Source organism: Pongo pygmaeus, chromosome 19 (assembly GCF_028885625.2).
Source record: "Pongo pygmaeus isolate AG05252 chromosome 19, NHGRI_mPonPyg2-v2.0_pri, whole genome shotgun sequence".
Taxonomy (NCBI): Eukaryota; Metazoa; Chordata; class Mammalia; order Primates; family Hominidae; genus Pongo; species Pongo pygmaeus.
In genome coordinates this window covers 18,731,623-18,750,889 of record NC_072392.2, presented here as the reverse complement: position 1 = coordinate 18,750,889, position 19,267 = coordinate 18,731,623, and the positions used below count along the sequence as shown (strand labels likewise).

The window sequence follows — 19,267 nt, the reverse complement described above, 5'->3', positions numbered from 1 at the left end:
ATTCCGTCTCAAAAAAAAAAAAAGAAGATTGTTATTTCTGAAATAAACCCCTATTTCTCACTATTTAATAATTTAGCAATCTTGACTCACAACCCAAATCCAGGCACCCCAGACCCACCCACGGCCCGTTGCCTAGCAACAGCCTCCCCACCCCCGCCTCCGCGCCTTTTCCTGCCGAGTGCCCAGTGCGCACGCTCAGAGCCTTCCTTCACACCCCGCCCCTGCAGGGCGCGCGGTGGTGACGTGTAGAGTCCGCGACGCTTTCGGCGAGCCGACCTCTGGGCTAACCTAACACCGGAGCCATGGCCTCTGCTGGGGTCGCAGCCGGGCGACAGGCGGAGGATGTATTGCCGCCAACGTCCGACCAGCCGCTGCCTGACACCAAGCCGCTGCCGCCTCCTCAGCCGCCGCCGGTCTCTGCGCCTCAACCGCAGCAGTCGCCGGCGCCACGGCCTCAGTCACCTGCCCGCGCGAGGGAGGAAGAGAACTACTCCTTTTTACCTTTGGTTCACAACATCATCAAATGGTAAGAACCTAGGAGAGGACCAGGCCCCATACTCCCTCCAGCTTCTCCTCTCAGCCGTTTCAGAGCTACAAGAGGCCTTGGCGCTCTGGGGCACGCCCCCGTTTCACAGATGGGGAAACTCAGACCCAGAGCGGGAAGAGGCCTTTCCCAAGACCACAGACACATTCCATGAGTTAATAAGCAAACGATTTGAGCCTCGAGAGGTGCGATATCCTTAAGAATGAAGGCAGCTTAGAGACTACATGCAGACTCTTGTCCAGCGGCTCAAATGTACATCCCAGCGATCTTGAGCAAATCTCTTTAAGCCTCAGTTTTCTCACCTTTAATGTTGGTAATACTCACTTTAGTTCCGTAGTTCAACAAACTCAACAGATAAGCATCATCTTCCCTGTGCCAAGTGCTACGGGATGGACACAGTAAAAGGGGCCAACTTTTCACCCCCAAAGATTTCACCAGATAAAAGGAAAAAAAGACATGATTGGAAATAACCCATAATTTAAAAAGATTGAGAGGGGAGCGGTGGCGATGGGAAACATTAGACTAAACAAAAACACAGAAGTTGCCTCAGATGATTAGACTCACCTGTACTGATTTGGTTCTAACAGTACCAAAGGAAATGATTTTCATCCTTTTGGCCAGCCTTCAGGGTAGCCTGAGTTTTCAGAGTGACTCTGTAAAGGAAAAACCAAAAACAAAAACACAAAAGTCTCACTGATCCTCATGTTTGCCTAAATTATTATTTTTTTTGAGACAGGGTCTCGCTCTGTCACCCAGACTGGAGTACAGTGGCGTGATCTCAGCTCACTGCAGCCTCAACCTCCTGGCCTCAAGCCATCCTCCCACCTCAGCCTCCCAAGTAACCGGAACCACCGGCATGAGCGACGGCACCCAGCGAATTTTTGTATTTTTTGTAGAGATGGAGTTTCACCATGTTGCCTAGGCTGTAAATTATTTTCATTATGTTACTTCACTGTATATCCACGTGATATTAGGTGTAAACCCCTAGGCTTGTAACTCTTACTCAAAGACCAAAACAAAGTAAATTAAAGGAAAATTACGATTCCAGTAACATTCAGGTGAACATGAATGTGATCTTCACTGTTTTACTGAAATGGAATTGTTACAACGTGAAGGTCTTGACTGTTAGTGGCCCACCCACTTTTGAGTTTAAGCAAACTAGATTCACTTGCTGTGGGATGACCTGATGCTCTTCTGCCACTTTTCAAATAACTACAAAGGCTTTGTTCTCACATTAGACCCTGGCTTCATTTGGCTTCACTTGGTGTTTAAATACTGTTTATAGGGGCCAGGCGTGGTGTCTCATGCCTGTAATCCCAGCACTTTGAGAGGCCAAGGCGGGCGGATCACGAGGTCAGAGTTTGAGACCAGCCTCGCCAACATGGCAAAACCCCATCTTTACTAAAAACACAAAAATTAGCCGGGTGTGGTGGCGGGTGCCTGTAATCCCAGCTACTCAGGAAGCTGAGGCAGGAGAATCACTTGAACCCGGGAGGTGGAGGTTGCAGTGAGCCGAGATCATGCCATTGCACTCCAGCCTGGGCAACAAGAGCAAGACTCTGCCTTAAAAAAAATATAAAAAAATAATGTTTATAGGATAAGGCAGCCTGTTCAGTTTTCGTGAGCCTGTGATAATGATCACAGACAGAAATACATATGGAGCCCCTGTAATCCTAGGGCAGTGCTGGATTATAAAGGGTTTATTCAGATTAACCCTAGTTTACTGGTTTTAAGAAAAATGTGGAAAAATGAAAACACAAAATGTACACATTCACAAGGACAGCTCTTGAACTCCCCAAGAGTATATTCTTGAGCCCTGGTAGAGCAGCTGGGTTGGATTGGCCTTAAAGATGTAGTAGTAAGTTATACTAGAGAGAACAGGCTTTGAAGTTAGACAGCCCTGAGTTCAAATCTGTGTACTGACATTTTCTTGCCTTCTAATCTTGATATAAATGCCTAACCTTTCTAGGCCATAATCTTCTTATGTCTAATATGTCCATAGTGGACCTCAAAATAGAGGTTCAGATTATGTAATAGCTCTATAATGTGCTGACTGGGTGACCTTGGCAAGTAGCTTAGCTTCTTTGAGCCTGTTTTTCTCTTGTGAAATGGGAATGCTTATGTCATAGGATTGTTGGGAGATGTACTCAAGAGCGTACCTGTGAAACATAGTGGGTTGATCACATGTGCTTGTCTCTGTTCCGTCTAAAAGGACAGAAAAGGGACTTAAAAAAAAAAAAAAAAGCATAAAACCTTCAGACACGGTGGCTCATGCCTGTAATCCCAACACTTTAGGAGGCTGAGGCGAGCCGGTCGCTTGAGCTTGGGAGTTCAAGACCAGCCTGGGCAACATGGCAAAACCCCGTCCCTACAAAAAATACCAAAAAAATTAGCCAGGCATGGTGGTGTGTGCCTGCAGTCCTGGCTACTTGGGAGGCTGAAGTGGGAGGATCACTTGAACCCAGATCATGCCACTGCACTCTAGCATGGGCGACAGAATGAGACCCTGTCTCAAAAATAAAATAAAAAGCATAAAACCGAAAAGAATAGGACAGGAGATGATTGCCACAAAGTGGATGACCAGGGCTAATTCACCTACCAACTCCTAAGCACCTGGTTTGTTAACCATGGCCTATCCCCAGATCTCAGGAACTCAAGTGCAGGGACCCTCTGGAAATAGGGGTGAAGGTGGGTCTAAGAACAGGAAGATTACTTGGAAGTCTGTTTAAGAAGCAGGTCCCCACAGTCCTGTCCCACCTCCCATCCCCTCCAGGCGGCCAGGTGACTACCCTTCTTCCAACTTGGCAGATGGTTAAAAGGTTACTCTCCTGAGATTTATTCTTAGGAAGGAATAAGCCAGAGAGTACCTAGACTGAGGGACACCAGGCACACTGCAGGGGTATGTAGGGGGAGCCATACTGAAAAGAGGGATTAAGAGAAAGTTCACAGTCTGAAGAGAGACCCCACCTGAGCCTTCCCCTACCTGGCTTCTAGATTGGCAGCCAGAGAGAGTGGAAGTGCCCTCTCTATGGTGTGTGACCAATTAAGAGAAAAGACATTGAAAAAAAAAAAGCCTAGTCAATTAATTCTGAGAAAATGAACAAGCATCACTCATTTGCAGAGCTTCCACTAAGCCTTTTAGTGTTTTATTCTTAAATATGTGAGTGGATGGCCAAGGCCACTAAGCATAGGAAGAAACCCCCTGGTAAGAAAGACACGGGTCAGGCGCGGTGCCTCATGTCTGTCTGCAAGCCCAGCACTTGGGGAGACTGAGATGGGAGGATAGCTTGAACCCAGGGAGCTGAGGCTACGGTGAGCCGTGATTGCACTGCTACACTTCAGCCTGGGTGACATAGACTCTGTCTCAAAGAAGAAAGAAAGAAAGAAAGAAAGAGAGGAGACAGAGGAGAGAAAGAGAGGAAAAAAGAGAAAGACAAGACACAAGAGCAGAAAAAGCCACTTGGAGGAAACAGTAGCCACAAAGGAATGGAGTGGTTCTGCAGCCATAAACATGAGAAGAGGCTAGGATCCAACCTGAAAACCTTCAGTATAGGCGTGTCTTTGAGTTTATAGGCGAATGAGGGAGGAATAAGGGCAGAGGAGGAAGGGAGAGGAGACCTCGTGAAGCCTGGGGGAGTCAGAAGGCTTGGTAAGAGTGATGCCAACAGAGTCTTCAATTAGGAAAGGGAGGCAGGAGAAAGGTTGGTATAGGAAAAACATGTAAGGACACGAAGCCAAGAAATAACAACTACTCATGGGAGTCAGCTTCTAGCTTGGTGGTGCTGAGCATACATCCAAGGCAGGAGGAGAGGGCTGGGGAGGAGGGAAGAGCCAGGAAACAGAGTGCAGGGGTCTTCTGAGGGATGGGAAGCTAGTGAAATGTCAGGCTGGAAGCCAGTCAAGACACAGTCCTGGCGGGTGGAGATGAGGGCTGGGACCATGTCCGGTCCACCCAGGTGGTGATCTCTGGCCCTGGGTCCCTTCCTTTCCTATAACTTCCCCAATGTTCCTTTTATTCTTTGTTTACTTCTTGCACAGGGGATGAGTAAGGAGGTAAAACCTGAAGTAGTGAATTTAGCCTTTCTTGTTCTCATAAAGAATTCAGAGTTTTTGAACAATTATTTAATAAAAGTAACAACTGCAACTTTAGAAGTACAGAGAAATGTAAAATGGAAAAAGGGTTCCTTCCGCCAAGTCCCCTCACCTGTAGTAACTGCTGTTAATACTTTCCTAAGTTCTTTCTGGGAATTACATATGAATGTCATTTCAAAAATTTATACAAATTGAAATCACGTCGTACTTGACTTTTTTCACTGATTAGTCTCTTTTGGCCACCTTTCCGTACTGCACATAAAGATCTACTTCATTAAGGCAGCTGCAGAAAATTGCATCTTGTGGATGCACCATAACTGATGCAACTGGTTTTCTGTTGATGGGCTTCTAGGTGTTTTTCTTATTCTTGCTATTACCAGCAGTGCTGGCGTTAGCATCTTTGTATAGGAGTAAGTTTGTGATCAGATAAATCCCAGCAGTAGAATTGCTGGAGCATAGGGTACAAACATTTTTTATAGTGATAGTTATGCTAAATTTAGAGCACTACGTCTTTTTAGCTAACTCTTTTCCAAAAGTCAGTCCTTGTAGACTAGACTGCTTCAGTTAACCTAAAATGGCCTATAAATCTGCCTCCCAGAAAGCATTAAACAAAAATTAAAGTTGTAGATGGATTCTACAAGTACCCATGGATATGAAATGGAAAGAGGGCCTCTCCCTTCACTCCTCCCAGCGCCCTTGCAAAGCTGTGTAATATTCCACTTTATGAACGTGCTGTCGTTTATGTAAACAGTTTCTTGCTCAAGGACACTGTCATTGTTTCTGCATTTTGCTGTTGGAATCAGCACTGCAGCAAGCATCTTTGCCCATGCTGTGTTGGTGAACTGTTGGTAGTCTCTGTGGGGGTAAATTTCTAGCAATGGGATATGTGAATCTACCGTTTGGGTCACTATGAGCAAATTCAGAAAGAATGCCCTGATCTGTGCTTCCACCAACAGTTTTTGTGTCTTTCCCCATCACCTGCCATCACCATTAAATTTTTAACTTTGGCAAATCTCATAGGTCAGAAATGATATATTGATCTTTCATTAAGTTAGATAAAGCATAGGCGATTTTATATGTCACTTTTATTTTTCCCTATAAACTGCCCATTTCTCTGTCAGATTTTTTTATGTACAGAAAGGAAATAATGTGTGTCAAATGTACTGTAAATACTTCCCCCAGGTTGTTGCTTTTCTTTTGACTTTGTTCATAGTCATGGTTTTTCTATTTGTTTTTCATTCAGATGCATATAATTTCATGTAGTCAGATTTGTTAAGCCTTTCCCTTATGGCTTCTGAGTTTTGGTCCTACTTAGAAGGGCTTTCCCACTCTAAAATTATAGGTATTGATCTCTTTTTTCTAGAAGTTTCATGGTTCCATTTTTTACTTTTAATTCTTTGAGGCTCCTGGAATTTATTTTGGTGGGAAGAGTAAGGGGACCCCGGTTAGCCACATCTTCCCACTGCTGTTTTTGAATATTTGTTATTTTCCCTGCTTGCAGTGCCACCTTTATCATGCACTGAATTCCCATATGTTTTCTGATCTACTTATGGACATTCTCTCCTTCTCCAGCACCAAACTATTTTAGTTCTTAAATCTTCATGGTACATTTAATTATCTTTTAAGGTTAATTTTTCGCCCTTCCTCTTTCTTGTCAGTATTTCCCTGGCCTTTCCTTTCCTGTGGAGTTTTCTAGCAGCCTGCCTGATGCTAGATCATGATGCTTTTGGTTAGTGGAACATTTCGTCTTTAATCTGCTTCTTTACTTCCAAGCCTGTTGATACCACTCATTGGCCAGGTCGTTCAGCCTCGCTTTTGAGTATTATAATCAGCATTTAATTAGTCTCTTTGCCTTTATGCTCATTTTATCTTGTGAATGTTATTTGGCTAATTTTTCTTTGTTCTCCGTTCTTCTCAAATTGAGCCCAAACTTAGGCCTTTACTCAGGGATCTCTGCAGACCATCTTCAGATTGCCTGCCGGAATAATCCAACACAAAGCCCACAGAGGGTCCTCTTGCTGCAGGTGCTGTTGGGTGGGCGGAGTCCTCCAGGCTGGCAGACCCTCCAGCCCTTCCACTAGAAGTGCCCACAGAAATGCTGCACAAAGCCCTGTGAGCGAGATCCTCTCCTGTACCCCCAGGGACCCGCCTGGTTCTGGGAGTGCTCTGGCTGGGCCAGCCTTGCTTGGAGTTGGAACCCATAGCACTTTCATCTCTTCTAGTGTCTTTCCTGCAGTTGAATGAAAAATTAAACTACACATTTATATTATTTTTAAAGAATGAGGAAAGGGAGGCTGGGCACGGTGGCTCACACCTGTAATCCCAGCACTTTGGGAGGCCGAGGCGGGCAGATCACGAGGTCAGGAGATCGAGACCATCCTGGCCAACATGGTGAAACCCCGTCTCTACTAAAAATACAAAAATTAGCTGGATGTGGTGGCGCACGCCTGTAGTCCCAGCTACTAGGGAGGCTGAGGCAGGAAAATCACTTGAACCCAGGAGGTGGAGGTTGCAGTGAGCTATGATCGCACCATTGCACTCCAGCCTGGCGACAGAGCGAGACTCCATGTCAAAAAAAAAAAAAGAGGAAAGGGAAAAGAAATCACATTTTCATGCCTATAAGAAATATTATAAATCCCAACTTTGAGACTTTCTTGATATATATATAGATGCTACATTTTAAAAATGTATCTTAAAGGAGTAATGAAATGGGGTCTGTTAGATTGGGGAAAATTATTATTTTTTCCTTTAAACTTAACAAATTGAGTTTGGAACGAAGTAGCTCAGCCTAGGCCTTCTGAATTACAGTTGTTGCTGCCTTGCCTGATGGTTTTGGCTCACTTTGTAAGAGTAATCTGTCAACATTGGGTACTTTAAAAACATTTTTTAAATTCAGTGTTTTAATTCTTTACAAGGTCTAAGGCTGCTAGGTAGGTAGAGGGGAGCCGTCCTTGCCACCACAGATGGGGCTCAAGTGATGAGCACGCTGTCCGGCCCCTCCAGCTTGGCCTGGCCACTTCAGCAGGTCAGCAAGACCTCAGAGCCCCAGCCAGACCTCTTTCGTGGGAACAGGGTGTTATTGACTGTCTTCTTCCCACTCAAGTACCTATTTTAATCTGCCCCGGCCTTCCATGCCAGCTGAGACCTGTTCCCGGGTTGTGCAGGAAGCGGCCCTCACTAAGTGCCCACACTGGCTTCCTGGGGATAGTCTGCACGCAGTTACTGCAGGCCTCTGCCGTTCACTTTCTTCTCCGTCAGCCACACCCCAGGGAGCAGAATGAGCGGCCACAGATAGGGGGTGTTCATAGACTGCTTGGTCGAGGTGTTTCCAGTCTGCCTAAAAGCCTCTTCACTCCTCTGCCATGTCATTTCCATCCGCTCAGTATGACTTATAACCAGAAGGTGGGCCCCAGCAGAGGGCAAGCCCCACGAAGGCAGGCCTTTGCGAGTCAGCACTTAGTGGGCGTGAGAAATGCCAGGCAAGCATTTACATGGGTCCTGGGAAGGGTGGGAAGCTTTGCCTGGGAAGGCTGGAGGCGCTTGTGGTGGCACTGGGGGGTCTCCTTCACAGTTTGAATTTGCCTGAAAGGTGTTGTCTGTGGGTAGGAGGCCATCTGGAATTATTTTATTTTTTATTTTTGAAATGGAGTCTCACTCTGTTGCCCAGGCTGGAGTACAGTGGCGTGTCTTGGCTCACTGCACCCTCTGGCTCCCAGGTTCACTTGAATCACTTGATTTCCATGCCTCAGCCTCCCAAGTAGCTGGGACTACAGGCACACGCCACCACGCCTTTGTAAAAAAAAAAAAAAAAATTGTATTTTTAGTAGAGACAGGGTTTCGTCTCTGTCTACAGGCACACGCCACCACGCCTTTGTAAAAATACAAAAAAAATTTTTTTTTGTATTTTTAGTAGAGACGGGGCTGGCCTCAAGTGATCTGCTCACTTCAGCCTCCCAAAGTGCTGGGATTACAGGCGTGAGACACTGCGCCCGGCCGCCATCTGGGATTTTTAAGCAGCATAGTGACCTGCTCAGAGTTGGGTTTCTAAAGGTGGGTGGGGCAGAAGTGTTTCAGAAGAGGGAAGGACCTGGGTCCACAGGAAGGCAGTGGCAATGGGAGGTGGCTGGTGTAGAGGAGATGGAGCTGGCAGGATGGTGGCTGGGAGAAGGGGGCACACAGGTGCGAGTCTGGGGGTCCTAGCACGGCCAGTAGAGTGTGTAGGTGGGACTGCACCCTCCCCCCTTCCCCTGCTGACAGCAAGTCTATGCTGGACATTTGCCATCTGCCAGACTCCAGGCAAGAACGGCTTGGTAACTGTGGAGGGAGGAAACTCAAGTGCAGGAAGGAAGGCTGACTGGGGAGGTGCTCCCCATGTCGAGGGTTCGGGAGTGGATGAACACGTTCTGGGCATTTTGTAGTGCAGTGATTTTTCATACTCCATTTAGCAGCAGCACCTTTTGTCACTCTTCACGAAAAAGAATATTTTTTACATGTAATGCTGTGAGCAGATGAAAGCAAGGGTGTGAGTTCAAGGCCTCCCTCTCCCGAAGGCCTCATAGGTCTTGGCAGAACTGGAGCAGAGAAACACAGTTGATAGGTAAGTAGTAGCCAGTATCATCCAGGGCGGGAGGGAGAAGTGCGTCCTCTGTGGCTACAGATAATCTACAGTAGCCAGTAGATTATCTGTAGTACAGTACAGTACAGTTTTTTTTTTGGAGGACATTTTGGTAATATCTGTCAAAAATTTAAATATATATAACCTTTGACCCAGAATCCCTACTTTTAGAAAATGATCTTACCAAAATACTTGCACAAGTACATAAGGGTGTAAGTACAAGATGTTCACTGTCATTCTAGTACAGTACAACCACCCATGAATAGCCAGGGTAATTTCGCTGTCTAATTGTATATGTGTTAACATGGAAGGACATCTGAGGTGCCTTGTTAAGTAGAAAAAGCAAGAATGAGAACTATGGATGGTCACATTTCTGTCAAAACATAAGAAAAGTTTGTGTGTTTTGTATGCTGTTGTATATTTCAAAGCCATCTGAAACAGTGGACACCACATGTTAGCAGAGGTTATCTCTGGAGCAAGGGGTTAATGAGATTTCCCTTTTCTAAGCCTCAGTTGTCTGTCATTTTTGAATTTTTTCCCTCAAGTACTTATTACTGTCATTTTTTTAAAAAGTGATCTTAGAAAAATGAAAGCCACTGGAGTTAGTACGGTGCGAGGAGAGCCTGTGGGCAGAGGAGTGGACTGGTAAGGGCTGATCTGAGGGCAAGGCAGCTGGGACAGAGTGGAGTGTGAGGCACGGTGCATGGAAGTTGTGAGGAAGAAGAAATGGGAAACTGAGTCAGATGCCACCAAAAGGTCAAAAGAAATGACTGTCAGATTTGGGAGGAAGTCTGTGTCAGTGGTTCTAGCACAGTTATTGGCCAGTCTGCATCTGTACTAAAGCATCCATACTAAAAAGAAGAACAACAAAGAAAATCAGGGCATGATTCTCAGACACCTGCCTAAACCCTGTGATGTTTGCCTGTGAGTCTGGTGACACGGATACAACTGTCTGTCAGACGTGGGAAGGATGCTCAGAGGATCACCCCTGGCAGTAGTATTTTTGTCCACTCTTTAAAAAAACCATGGTAGGGGGCTGGGCGCAGTGGCTTACGCCTGTAATCCCAGCACTTTGGGAGGTTGAGGTGGGCGGATCACCTGAGGTCGGGAGTTCGAGACCAGCCTGGCCAACTTGGAGAAACCCCATCTCTACTAAAAATACAAAATTAGCCGGGTGTGGTAGCGCATGCCTGTAATCCTAGCTACTCAGGAGGCCAAGGCAGGAGAATCACTTGAACCCAGGAGGTGGAGGTTGCAGTGAGCCGAGATCGCACCATTGCGCTCCAGCCTGGGCAGCAAGAGCGAAACTCTGTCTCAAAAAAAGAAACCACAGTAGTTGGGACCAAAGTGCTCTGACCTTGCCTTGTTTGTATGATGTTCATCCTCCTTGACCTAGTGGCTTTTTTCATTCCTTCTATAGTTGGCCGATGACTAACCTTGAACACAAAGGCAGGCCCACTTAGAGCTTTCTGCTTTTATTCACTCGGTATTTGGGCCTGTCCCTTTTTTTTTGGCTTGAATATTTCACAGTCATCCTGGCTTAGCAGGTGCCCACTTCTGAATACCATGTTCTCTTCACTCCAGGAGTTCCATGCTATTTACCTCCACCAACTAGGGCAGTTGGGCTTGCAGAGGGGCCTCCCTGTTGGCTGTGCGGCCCCTTTTGGCTCAGCTGCCCTCCAGGCGGCTTGTCTTACAGCTCCTTTTTTATTATCTGAAGACTGTCTCCTTTCCTGAAAGTTCACCAAAGAACAGGCAAGCCTTGCAATTTGGGGGTTTTCAGAGATGAGCATCTTAAACATGACCCACTTTTCAACTTTCAGAACTAAACTTTCTTTTGGGCCAGGTTACGTTTGCTTCAAGAATGGAATTATCTGTCATCCAAATTTCTATTTTAAGTACTTTTTGTTTGTTTTACCATGTCCTTTGAGACTCATGTGATGTGAGTCAGTTTTTTTAAAAACTATATTTTAATTTTAAAACTTCCTTGGGACTTAAATTCATAACAGTATGTTAACACGCATGCCATCCGAGTAGAAGGATTTCAGAAGTCCAGATGGTTTCTGTCCACATTTGTGGATCAGAGCTGAGACTTCAAAGAATTAAAATAAAAGACGTTCCCTATTTGCTTCCTTCCAAAGGATTTTTAGTTCTCATGAATACCAGTTCATCCTCTCTAGAATCTGCAATAAGGTATACTGTTAATGGTGTCTCTCAGTTGAGGGCATCATTTCCTGGAAGAAGTGATTGATTCTCCATACCCTCCCTCTGAGTTTAGAGCTGTTGGTAAATACTGAGCTGGCCATGGTGGCCATCTGATTTGCAAGGTGTGAGACGTAACTGATGGATTGCCAGGAAAGATGGATATTCTGCCTGCGTAAGCAGAGAAATGATGAATAGTAAACATGAATTAGCACCATCTGGGTTGAAATTTCCCACTATGGATGAACATTTATTTAAAAAAATTAATGATCATTGACAGTTTTTCCCTCTTATGCCTCAATGGCTTACTTTCAGAACAGCTTACTGAATTGCCTTTTAGTTTTGGTCTCAACCACTTGTTTTCAAAAGCTCATCCACTTACTAACTTTTAAAAAATGTATAGGAAGCTGGGTGTGGTGGCTTACGCCTGTAATCCCAGCACTTTGGGAGGCCAAGGCAGATGGATCACCTGAGGTTAGGAGTTCAAGACCAGCCTGGCCAACATGGTGAAACCCTGTCTCTACTAAAAATACAAAAATTAGCCGGGTGTGTTGGCACGCGCCTGTAATCCCAGCTACTCAGGAGGCTGAGGCAGGAGAATTGCTTGAACTGGGACCCGGGAGGTGGAGGTTGCAGTGAGCCGAGATCGCGCCACTGCTCTCCAGTCTGGGCAACAGAGTGAGACCCTGTCTCAAACAAACAAACAAAAAATGTATAGGAGCAACTGCCAGGCTGTTTTTTTGATCTTAAGTGAGATTGTTCTTGCCTCATTTTTCATTGAGTAGGACCTCTGTGCAGCTAATAGCTGTGAGATGGAGCGAATGGTCTGCCTTGAAAGTGAACTTAACTCAGACAAGGACTGTCCGTGACCATGGTAGAAGAGAGCCTGTGTCTGCTGAGACATTTAAATCAGTTCCATTTTAACTAATTTAACATTTATGAACAGCTCTGTGGAAATTAGTCTTTATGTTAACAGGTTCAAGCCAGCATCAAAACCTCAGCTAAAATTAGCTCTTGCTAGCGGTAAAGCCTCCTGATTGGCCTAGAAATGGCTCCAATTAGACAAAATGTCATATTTCAGCAAGTTTTTTTTTGGCATTTGTCACCTGGTATTGGTATTGGCTTGTTCATTGAACCAACATGTTCATGAGCTTATTTGCCAAGCATTCATTCTTTCCACGGACATTTCTTGAGTGCCTGCAGTGCCCTACACACTGGGCCGGGGGTAGGGAGACACCTGTGACCAGGCAGACACAGTCCTTGACCTCACAGAGTGACAGTTGACTTGACAGAAGATCAAGAGTGTCTGTGTGTGATCTGCAAGTGTGCTAGGCCTGGGAGCTCTTTGCCAGCTGCCTGAAAAAGAACCCGTCCCTGCCCTCTGGGGGTGGACAGCCTAGTCAGGGGATAGATACATAAAACAAAGTGTTCTAAAAGCCACGGCAGGAATGACAGCAAGCTCTAGGGGGTGCAGGGCAGGAACGCCAAGACGTGTATAAAGCTGTGAATGGTAACAGCTGTTCTTCTTCCCCCACAGCATGGACAAGGACAGCCCAGAGGTCCATCAGGACCTGAACGCCCTCAAAAGCAAGTTCCAGGAGATGCGCAAGCTCATCAGCACCATGCCCGGCATCCACCTGAGCCCCGAGCAGCAGCAGCAGCAGCTGCAGAGCCTCCGGGAGCAAGTCAGGACCAAGAATGAGCTTCTGCAAAAGTACAAGAGCCTCTGCATGTTTGAAATCCCCAAGGAGTAGAGTGAGGCTGACTTCCTGAGAAAGAGGGGGAAGCCAATGGCCTGCCTCCCCACTACCATCCCCAAACGCTCCTTGGGGCATGGTTCCTGTGGACCCCGACTCAGAACGTCAGGCTGCAGGGGCGGGGCTCCTGTGCTGCTGGCTGCGCGCGCGTCGCCTGTGCGGGAGCCAGCGCAGAGCTTGGCTGCGCCGGGGCTTCCTCGTGTAGCTCCATATGTCTAGATGCATAATAACTGGAGTGCCTGCTGGTAGAAGTCAGAATGCTCCTGGAGGCTGCGGAGGGGGTGGAGGACTCTCCCCTGCCTCTGGGGAGGGGGCCATCTGCTGCACCTGGCCCCACTGACAGATCTGAAGAGCACAGTAGGAAGGGAGGCGGCTCCTCTTTGCTTCCTTCCCTCTCTCTCCTCCCACCCCCATAGGATCAGTGTGTACCAGGTACACGTTGTTCCTGTTAACAGCAGCTTCTTGAAACATTTGCATAGAATTCACTGGATGAATTAAGCCTGCACTCATATGGCATAGAACTGTGAGAGAATGTTTTGAAAGGCCAGAGGGTGGCCTTTTTCCCCAAACAGTTTGGTTCCTTTTATGTTTGAGCCAGTGAAGGGAACTATGCTGTGGGGGTGTCAGCCTAGAGCCCTGCCAGGCAGCCCCTGGCTCCAAGTTCCCTGCCTCTTCCAGGTTCCCTGCCTCTTCCAGGTTCCCTGCCTCCTAGCGCTCTCCTCGCCTTCAGCTCTTGCTCCCTTCCTCGTTCGTCACCCTCAGTCAGTGCCCAAGAGTGGCCAAACCGCTTCACATCTGCAGTGCTTCCCCAGGGTTGACAAGGGGCCGTCCTTTCCACGCAGGCTAGAAGAGGTCTTTAGGCGAACCGACCTTCCCCCTTCTGGCATTTCATATTCCCATTGCTGTGGTTAAAAGGTCTTTCCCTCGTGGCCTTCGCACTTGCGACAGCAACGTGTACTACACTACAGAGGGGTTCAGTATGCACCTTGTGTTGAGAGAGAGGCAACCCTGGGGGCCAGTTCAGGTGGTCCCCAACCATGAGCTAGGTGTGAAAGTTACACAGCCAAGTTTGAGCTCTTAAAAGTTTATCTACAGCCCTCATTTCCCCAGCTTCCCAGATTTCTTCCAGAAGGGACGTTTTATTTGTGTGCTCTCCCTTGACTGTCAGATTGAGGTAAGAGCAGTTCTCTCCGTTGCCTCTCGGGGAGGAGGTGCGAAGTCCTGGAGTATTGTTTGGGTCTAGGAATGAGCACATAACCTGCGCTGACCAGTTTAGGGGCTTAGCAGATGCCTGCCAGCTGACCTCGTTGGCAGGAGGATTGGGTGGAGATGTTTTTAGCAGAGCTTCCATTAGTGTAGACCTGTAGCCACCTGTCAGAAGGTGGGTGGCATATTGGAGACCTGGGAATGTGTGAAGGAGGAGATCAAATTTCAGTGGCTTTGGACAGAAAAGGAGGCTCTGGATTTAAGCGGGTGGTCACCTGTGAGACCAGGTCTACCTTGGGACTGTTATTTAACTGAATCAGTTATTTCCTTGAAATTTCACAGTAGTGGGTGGGCCTGTTTTAAGGGTCTGACAGATACCACAAAACATGAAGCACGTAGAACTACAAGACCCCCGGGGTCTTTCTGAGTGCAAGGCTGAAAGGGACAAGGGCTCCTCACGGAGGGGTGGAGGGAGCCGGAGCCTGCCTTGTGTTGCTTTTTTGACTTGTGACATTTTTCAAACACATAATTAAAAGGACTTACGCTCTGCTGTCTCAGGACATCATGCTTTTTGTACTGAGAAATTCATAGTGGGATGGCTCTCAGACAGTTGAGAGGAAAATGTTTCTCTCACTCTGTTCAGACACAGAACCACACCTCTGCTCCTCACCTCCCTCCGCCCCAGCACACACACCTGCTGAACCAGTGTGGAACAGGAACTCCTCTCCCAGCTGGCCTCAAGGGCAGTTTGCCTGGCGGGTCATCCCTGCCCCTGCTTGTCACGGGCCCCTGGGCTGTCCTTAGTTGCCTTTTATTTTTGGAGGTGGGAGGTGGGGGGTGCCTTTTGGTGACTGGAGGAGGTTCAGTCCTGTGGGGAGCTGCCCTCACTGGAGCAGGGTTGAAGTCCTAGGACAATTTTGAGTGTCTCTCACAGGGCTGAGTGCCTTCTCAAAGCCACCAATTACTTGGATTACTGGGTGGCCAGCATTTGTGCTAAGTACTTTTCAAACATCACACTTAATCCCCACAGCGAGCCCATGCCGAGGGTGTTCTGTCTTCCTGGGGTGAAGAATTAGAGGCTTGGCAGGTGTCACCCACCAACAGGTTTGCAGTACTAGTGGCAGAGAGAGTGGTGTTCCGGGGTGCCTTAGCCATGAGAGGGAGACAGCAAGGCTGAGGGGGGATGGGGCTCCACACCTGGCCATGAGCACTTCCTGGAGCTAGAGGGGAGCAGAGGCTGAGGAGTTAGCTGTTTCTAGACAGGGTGGCACCCTGGAGTGAGGGGGTGGGGGTGGGTGCCTGGATGGTCCTGCTTCCAGATGGGGTCTCAGGCTCTTTCCCCAGGGCCTGAGTGATGCCTCCAACAGTCTGAAAGTTTGCCTGGGCCCACACTGAGTCTGGTGACAAAATGGCTAGGCACAGTTCCAGTGGCTTTTACACTGAAGAATTCAGAACATTCAGAAAATGAGGCCTTTTGTCATTGGTGGATGGCTAGAAAGAGTTCATCTCCGGGGGGAGGGAGGGGACCCTGAAATCCTTTATATTCATCCTGGTTTTCTAGGGAACCATCCCCTGCATAGATGCCCCAGGCATCTGGGGCTTTTCTGGCAGCTGAAGCTGCTTTCAGAAGGCCAGGATTATTTTCCAGTTGTGGTGAACGTAAGTTCTAGTTCCACCTAAGTCAAAGCCCAGCCCCTTCCTTCCCACCCTTCCCCACTCCAGCCATCTCTAAAAGCAAAAAAAAAAAAAAACAAACCCGGTTTCCCATTTTAAATTATTTTATTGTATATTAAAAAACCAAATAAAGCAATAACTTTAAAGACCTCACACACACACAGTATAAACACCTGGGTAAGGTTTTGTTCGTGTCCACGTTGACACCGGAACTACCGTTAAAGTGCAAGTTTTGTTTTGTGTTCCTTTGTGCAGTTTCACTCACATGTAAACAAGTCACTTGGCTATGATTTGACCCACGCTCCCCCGCTTAGTTTCGGGAGGGCAGAGGCTCTACCGGCTGTCACGGCAACCCGGAATCACAGACAAGATAATGCCCCGTGGGTCCGGACCCTCAAGCGGGCAGGACGGTTTCTTGAAGCCTAGCAGAGGCTGGGTAACTTCACATCCCTCCCCCACCCCGCGCTCACTCTTAGGTCTTTGAGAAGACAAATCCACCCTTGGCTGGGCCCTCGCCCCCCAAGTTATCGGGGTGGCGGGCCTCAATGGGGGGCCGGGGGTCGGGGAATAGTTCCAGTCTTGGCCAGTACTCTTTCCTTCTGGAGCAGATGACCGTCCCTTCTCGGTTCAGTGGCGCCTCCCCAATGCTGGGGGCGGATCGCGGGGAGGGGAGACGCCAGTCCGCGCGTTCACGGCCCGGGGCGCACCGGGCCGTTGGATTTGACTTTTAAACAAAAAGGTCCTCCTTAAGTTGTGTCGCCGGCGCGGCGGGGATCCTAGCTGATGACGCAGCGCTCCTTGTCCTTGGCCTGGCTGCCGGCGCTGGCCTTCTCGCGGATGTACATGAGGTCGCTGTGTACGCTGGGCCGCCGCGCGAAGGGTGCCACGATGCCGAAGGCGTCTCCCGGGTCGCCGCCGCCGCCGCCGCTGCCGGCCCGCAGCAGCTTCTTGTTCCGCAGCGCCTTCTTGTGCAGCACGTCGCAGTACTGCACCGAGACCTTGCGGTGCAGGTCCGGGCTCATCTCGCTGGGCAGCTTGGCCATGGCGAAGAGCGCGCGGAACATCTGGTCCAGGCTGCTGTTCTTCTTGGCCGAGATCTCGAAGTAGGCGCAGCGCTGGGGGTCGTCGCCCACCAGCTGCTCGATCTCGCGCTGGTCCACCTCGCGGTAGAAGTCCCGGTCACCCTTGTTGCCGCAGATGACCAGGGGCACGTCCACGTTCTCCTTGGTTTTGTTCTTGAGGCAAGACTTGGTGTCGAGGATCTGCTGCCTGAGCCGCTGCACCTCCTCGAAGGAGTCGCGGTTGTCCAGGCTGAACACCAGGATGAAAACGTCTCCTAGAGGGGGCACAGAGAGCAGAAAAGGAGAAGGTGAGGGTGGCCGCCCAGGGCACAAGTCGGGCTGACTTTGAGGCCGCGCGGGGCGCGCTAGCCTCTCTAAGCGCGAAGCGCACTACTCGGCGCGCGGCAGCCGGACCGGCGCTCGCGGGGCGCCCTGGCCGAGGGTTCCCCGCCCTTCCCTCCCGCGCCTGCCCGGCCCCCGGCTCACCTGTGAGGATGGAGAGGCGCCGCATGGCGGGGAACGGGTGGTTGCCGGACGTGTCGAGGATGTCGAGCTGGTAGACCTCGCCGCGGATGGAGTAGAACTTGCGGTGGAAGTCCTCGATGGTGGGCGTGTAGGCGTCCTCGAAGCGGCCGGTGAGGAAGCGCGACACGATGGCCGTCTTGCCCACCTTGGACGAGCCGAGAATGACCATGCGATAGCAGTTCTTGGCCGGGATACTCAGCTCCGAGTCGCTCGGGCACATCTTCTTGATCATTGCGGCCAGTTTCATTGGGCAGAGGGGCCGCGAGGGCGGGCGCGGGGCCGAGAGAAGGGCGGAGAGCGGCCGAGGGGCGCTGGGGTGGCGCGCAGGGTGAGCGGCCGGAGGGCTCTGCTCGGGCTGGGCGCGGCTTGGGCTCGGGCTTGGGGCTCCGGCTCCGCTCGGGCTGGGATTGGGCTAGGCTGGGCTCGGCTCGGGCTCTCCCAGGATCTAGGCACAGACCGCTTGTTCTGGCTTTGGCGCCCGGCCGCCGCCCTTATATGCAGCCTGCTTGGCTGACCCGCCCCGGCCCTCCCAGCTCGGTGCGTCACGCCCCGCGGGACCAGCCTCCCCCTCACCGGCTCCCAGCCCCGGCGACCTCGCCTCCCGCTGCCCGGCTCCTGCTCTCTGGGCACGGGGGCTGGGGGGAGCAGTCCAGGGTCGGGCTGAGGCTGGAGGCGCTCGGACTCCGCTTTTCCACTGCCGCGGCCTCGGCGGCCGCAGGGGCGTCGGGGTTCTGGTCCCAGCGGCGCCCCTGTCCCTCTGCGACTTCGGGCAAGGACCCCCCTTCCTGCACCTCCCGCGCGCGTGCGCTTACTTTCTTTGGTTCTCAGTTTCCCCAGAGAATAGGACTCTAGTAAGTAACCCAGTAAGCGCAGCAGCGTTTGCTGGGTGCTTGAGCGGACCGTATATTTCATTCCTCAGAGCACAGCCCCAGCCCCAGCCCCAGCCCCAGCCCCCTTCCGCTCCGGTCCCCAGCCGGGCTCTTGTTCCCGGGAGGCGACCGCCGGGCGGACGCGGGGTTTGGGTGCCTCTGGCGCGGAGCTCGGCACCGCGCGCTCGGGCCGCCAGAGGGCAGCAGAGGGCCCGGCCGGCGACCCAGCCGGCAGAGCTGGAACAGAGGCTAGGAGCAGGCGGGTGGGGAGCGGCAGGGATGGAGCAGGGGCCTCAGGGCGCCAGGCTGGGGCCCAGCAGGAGCGGTCCCCAATCCCGCGCTCTGCTGCAGGCCTCAGCCTGCTCTTTTCTCCCAGCCAGAGATGCTCTGTGGCATGGAGGGCTCTGCAGCCAGTGGCCCACCCCCTCCATCATAGCATTTTGGGCTTTTACTGTGCCGCGCGTGGGCCGACGTTCTCATTGTCTAGCTGAGAGAGCTGGAGCTCAAAGCCACAGCGAGCCCAGGAAGGCCCTGGGAGCACAGCACAGCCTCTTACCTTCTCCTGGGCCTCAGTTTTCTCTTCTGGAAGATAGTGATTCTGGTTCTGTGATTAAGGGTGAAAATATGCAAATGCTTTAGGAGGGCGGGGCCTGGTAATAACACTAGCAACAATAACAGTAGTATTGACCCATGGGGCCTGGTGAGGGTACTCTCAAGAGCAC

The 19,267-nt window shown here is 50.0% G+C and overlaps 2 protein-coding genes across 3 annotated transcripts; one reads left to right on the top strand and one right to left on the bottom strand.

Moving 5' to 3' along the window:
* Window positions 1-210: 210 nt before the first annotated feature.
* On the top strand, window positions 211-14,976 carry MED9 (mediator complex subunit 9). Its single transcript, XM_054459207.2, has 2 exons — window positions 211-526; window positions 12,991-14,976. The coding sequence occupies exons 1-2, from the start codon at window positions 303-305 to the stop codon at window positions 13,205-13,207; spliced, it is 441 nt and encodes a 146-aa protein (XP_054315182.2). The 5' UTR covers window positions 211-302; the 3' UTR covers window positions 13,208-14,976.
* Window positions 14,977-16,176: 1,200 nt separating this feature from the next.
* Window positions 16,177-18,220, bottom strand: RASD1 (ras related dexamethasone induced 1). 2 transcript variants are annotated; one of them, XM_054459204.2, is made up of 2 exons: window positions 17,638-18,171; window positions 16,177-17,426 (listed from the first exon to the last, which is right to left on the bottom strand). In XM_054459204.2, the coding sequence occupies exons 1-2, from the start codon at window positions 17,921-17,923 to the stop codon at window positions 16,867-16,869; spliced, it is 846 nt and encodes a 281-aa protein (XP_054315179.1). In that variant the 5' UTR covers window positions 17,924-18,171; the 3' UTR covers window positions 16,177-16,866. The 2 variants fall into 2 exon arrangements, with proteins under 2 accessions (XP_054315179.1, XP_054315180.1); XM_054459205.2 differs by having other exon boundaries at window positions 17,270-17,352; window positions 17,638-18,220.
* Between the last annotated feature and the right edge of the window lie 1,047 nt (window positions 18,221-19,267).

What these genes read in the sequence shown, in the direction of transcription:
- RASD1 (XM_054459204.2), bottom strand. Translation starts at nt 17,923, where the DNA reads ATGAAACTGGCCGCAATGATCAAGAAGATGTGCCCGAGCGACTCGGAG. An exon ending in GCGCCTCTCCATCCTCACAG is followed by an intron (nt 17,427 to 17,637) that starts GTGAGCCGGGGG and finishes TGCCCCCTCTAG; the next exon opens with GAGACGTTTTCATCCTGGTG.
- MED9 (XM_054459207.2), top strand. Translation starts at nt 303, where the DNA reads ATGGCCTCTGCTGGGGTCGCAGCCGGGCGACAGGCGGAGGATGTATTG. An exon ending in GTTCACAACATCATCAAATG is followed by an intron (nt 527 to 12,990) that starts GTAAGAACCTAG and finishes CTTCCCCCACAG; the next exon opens with CATGGACAAGGACAGCCCAG.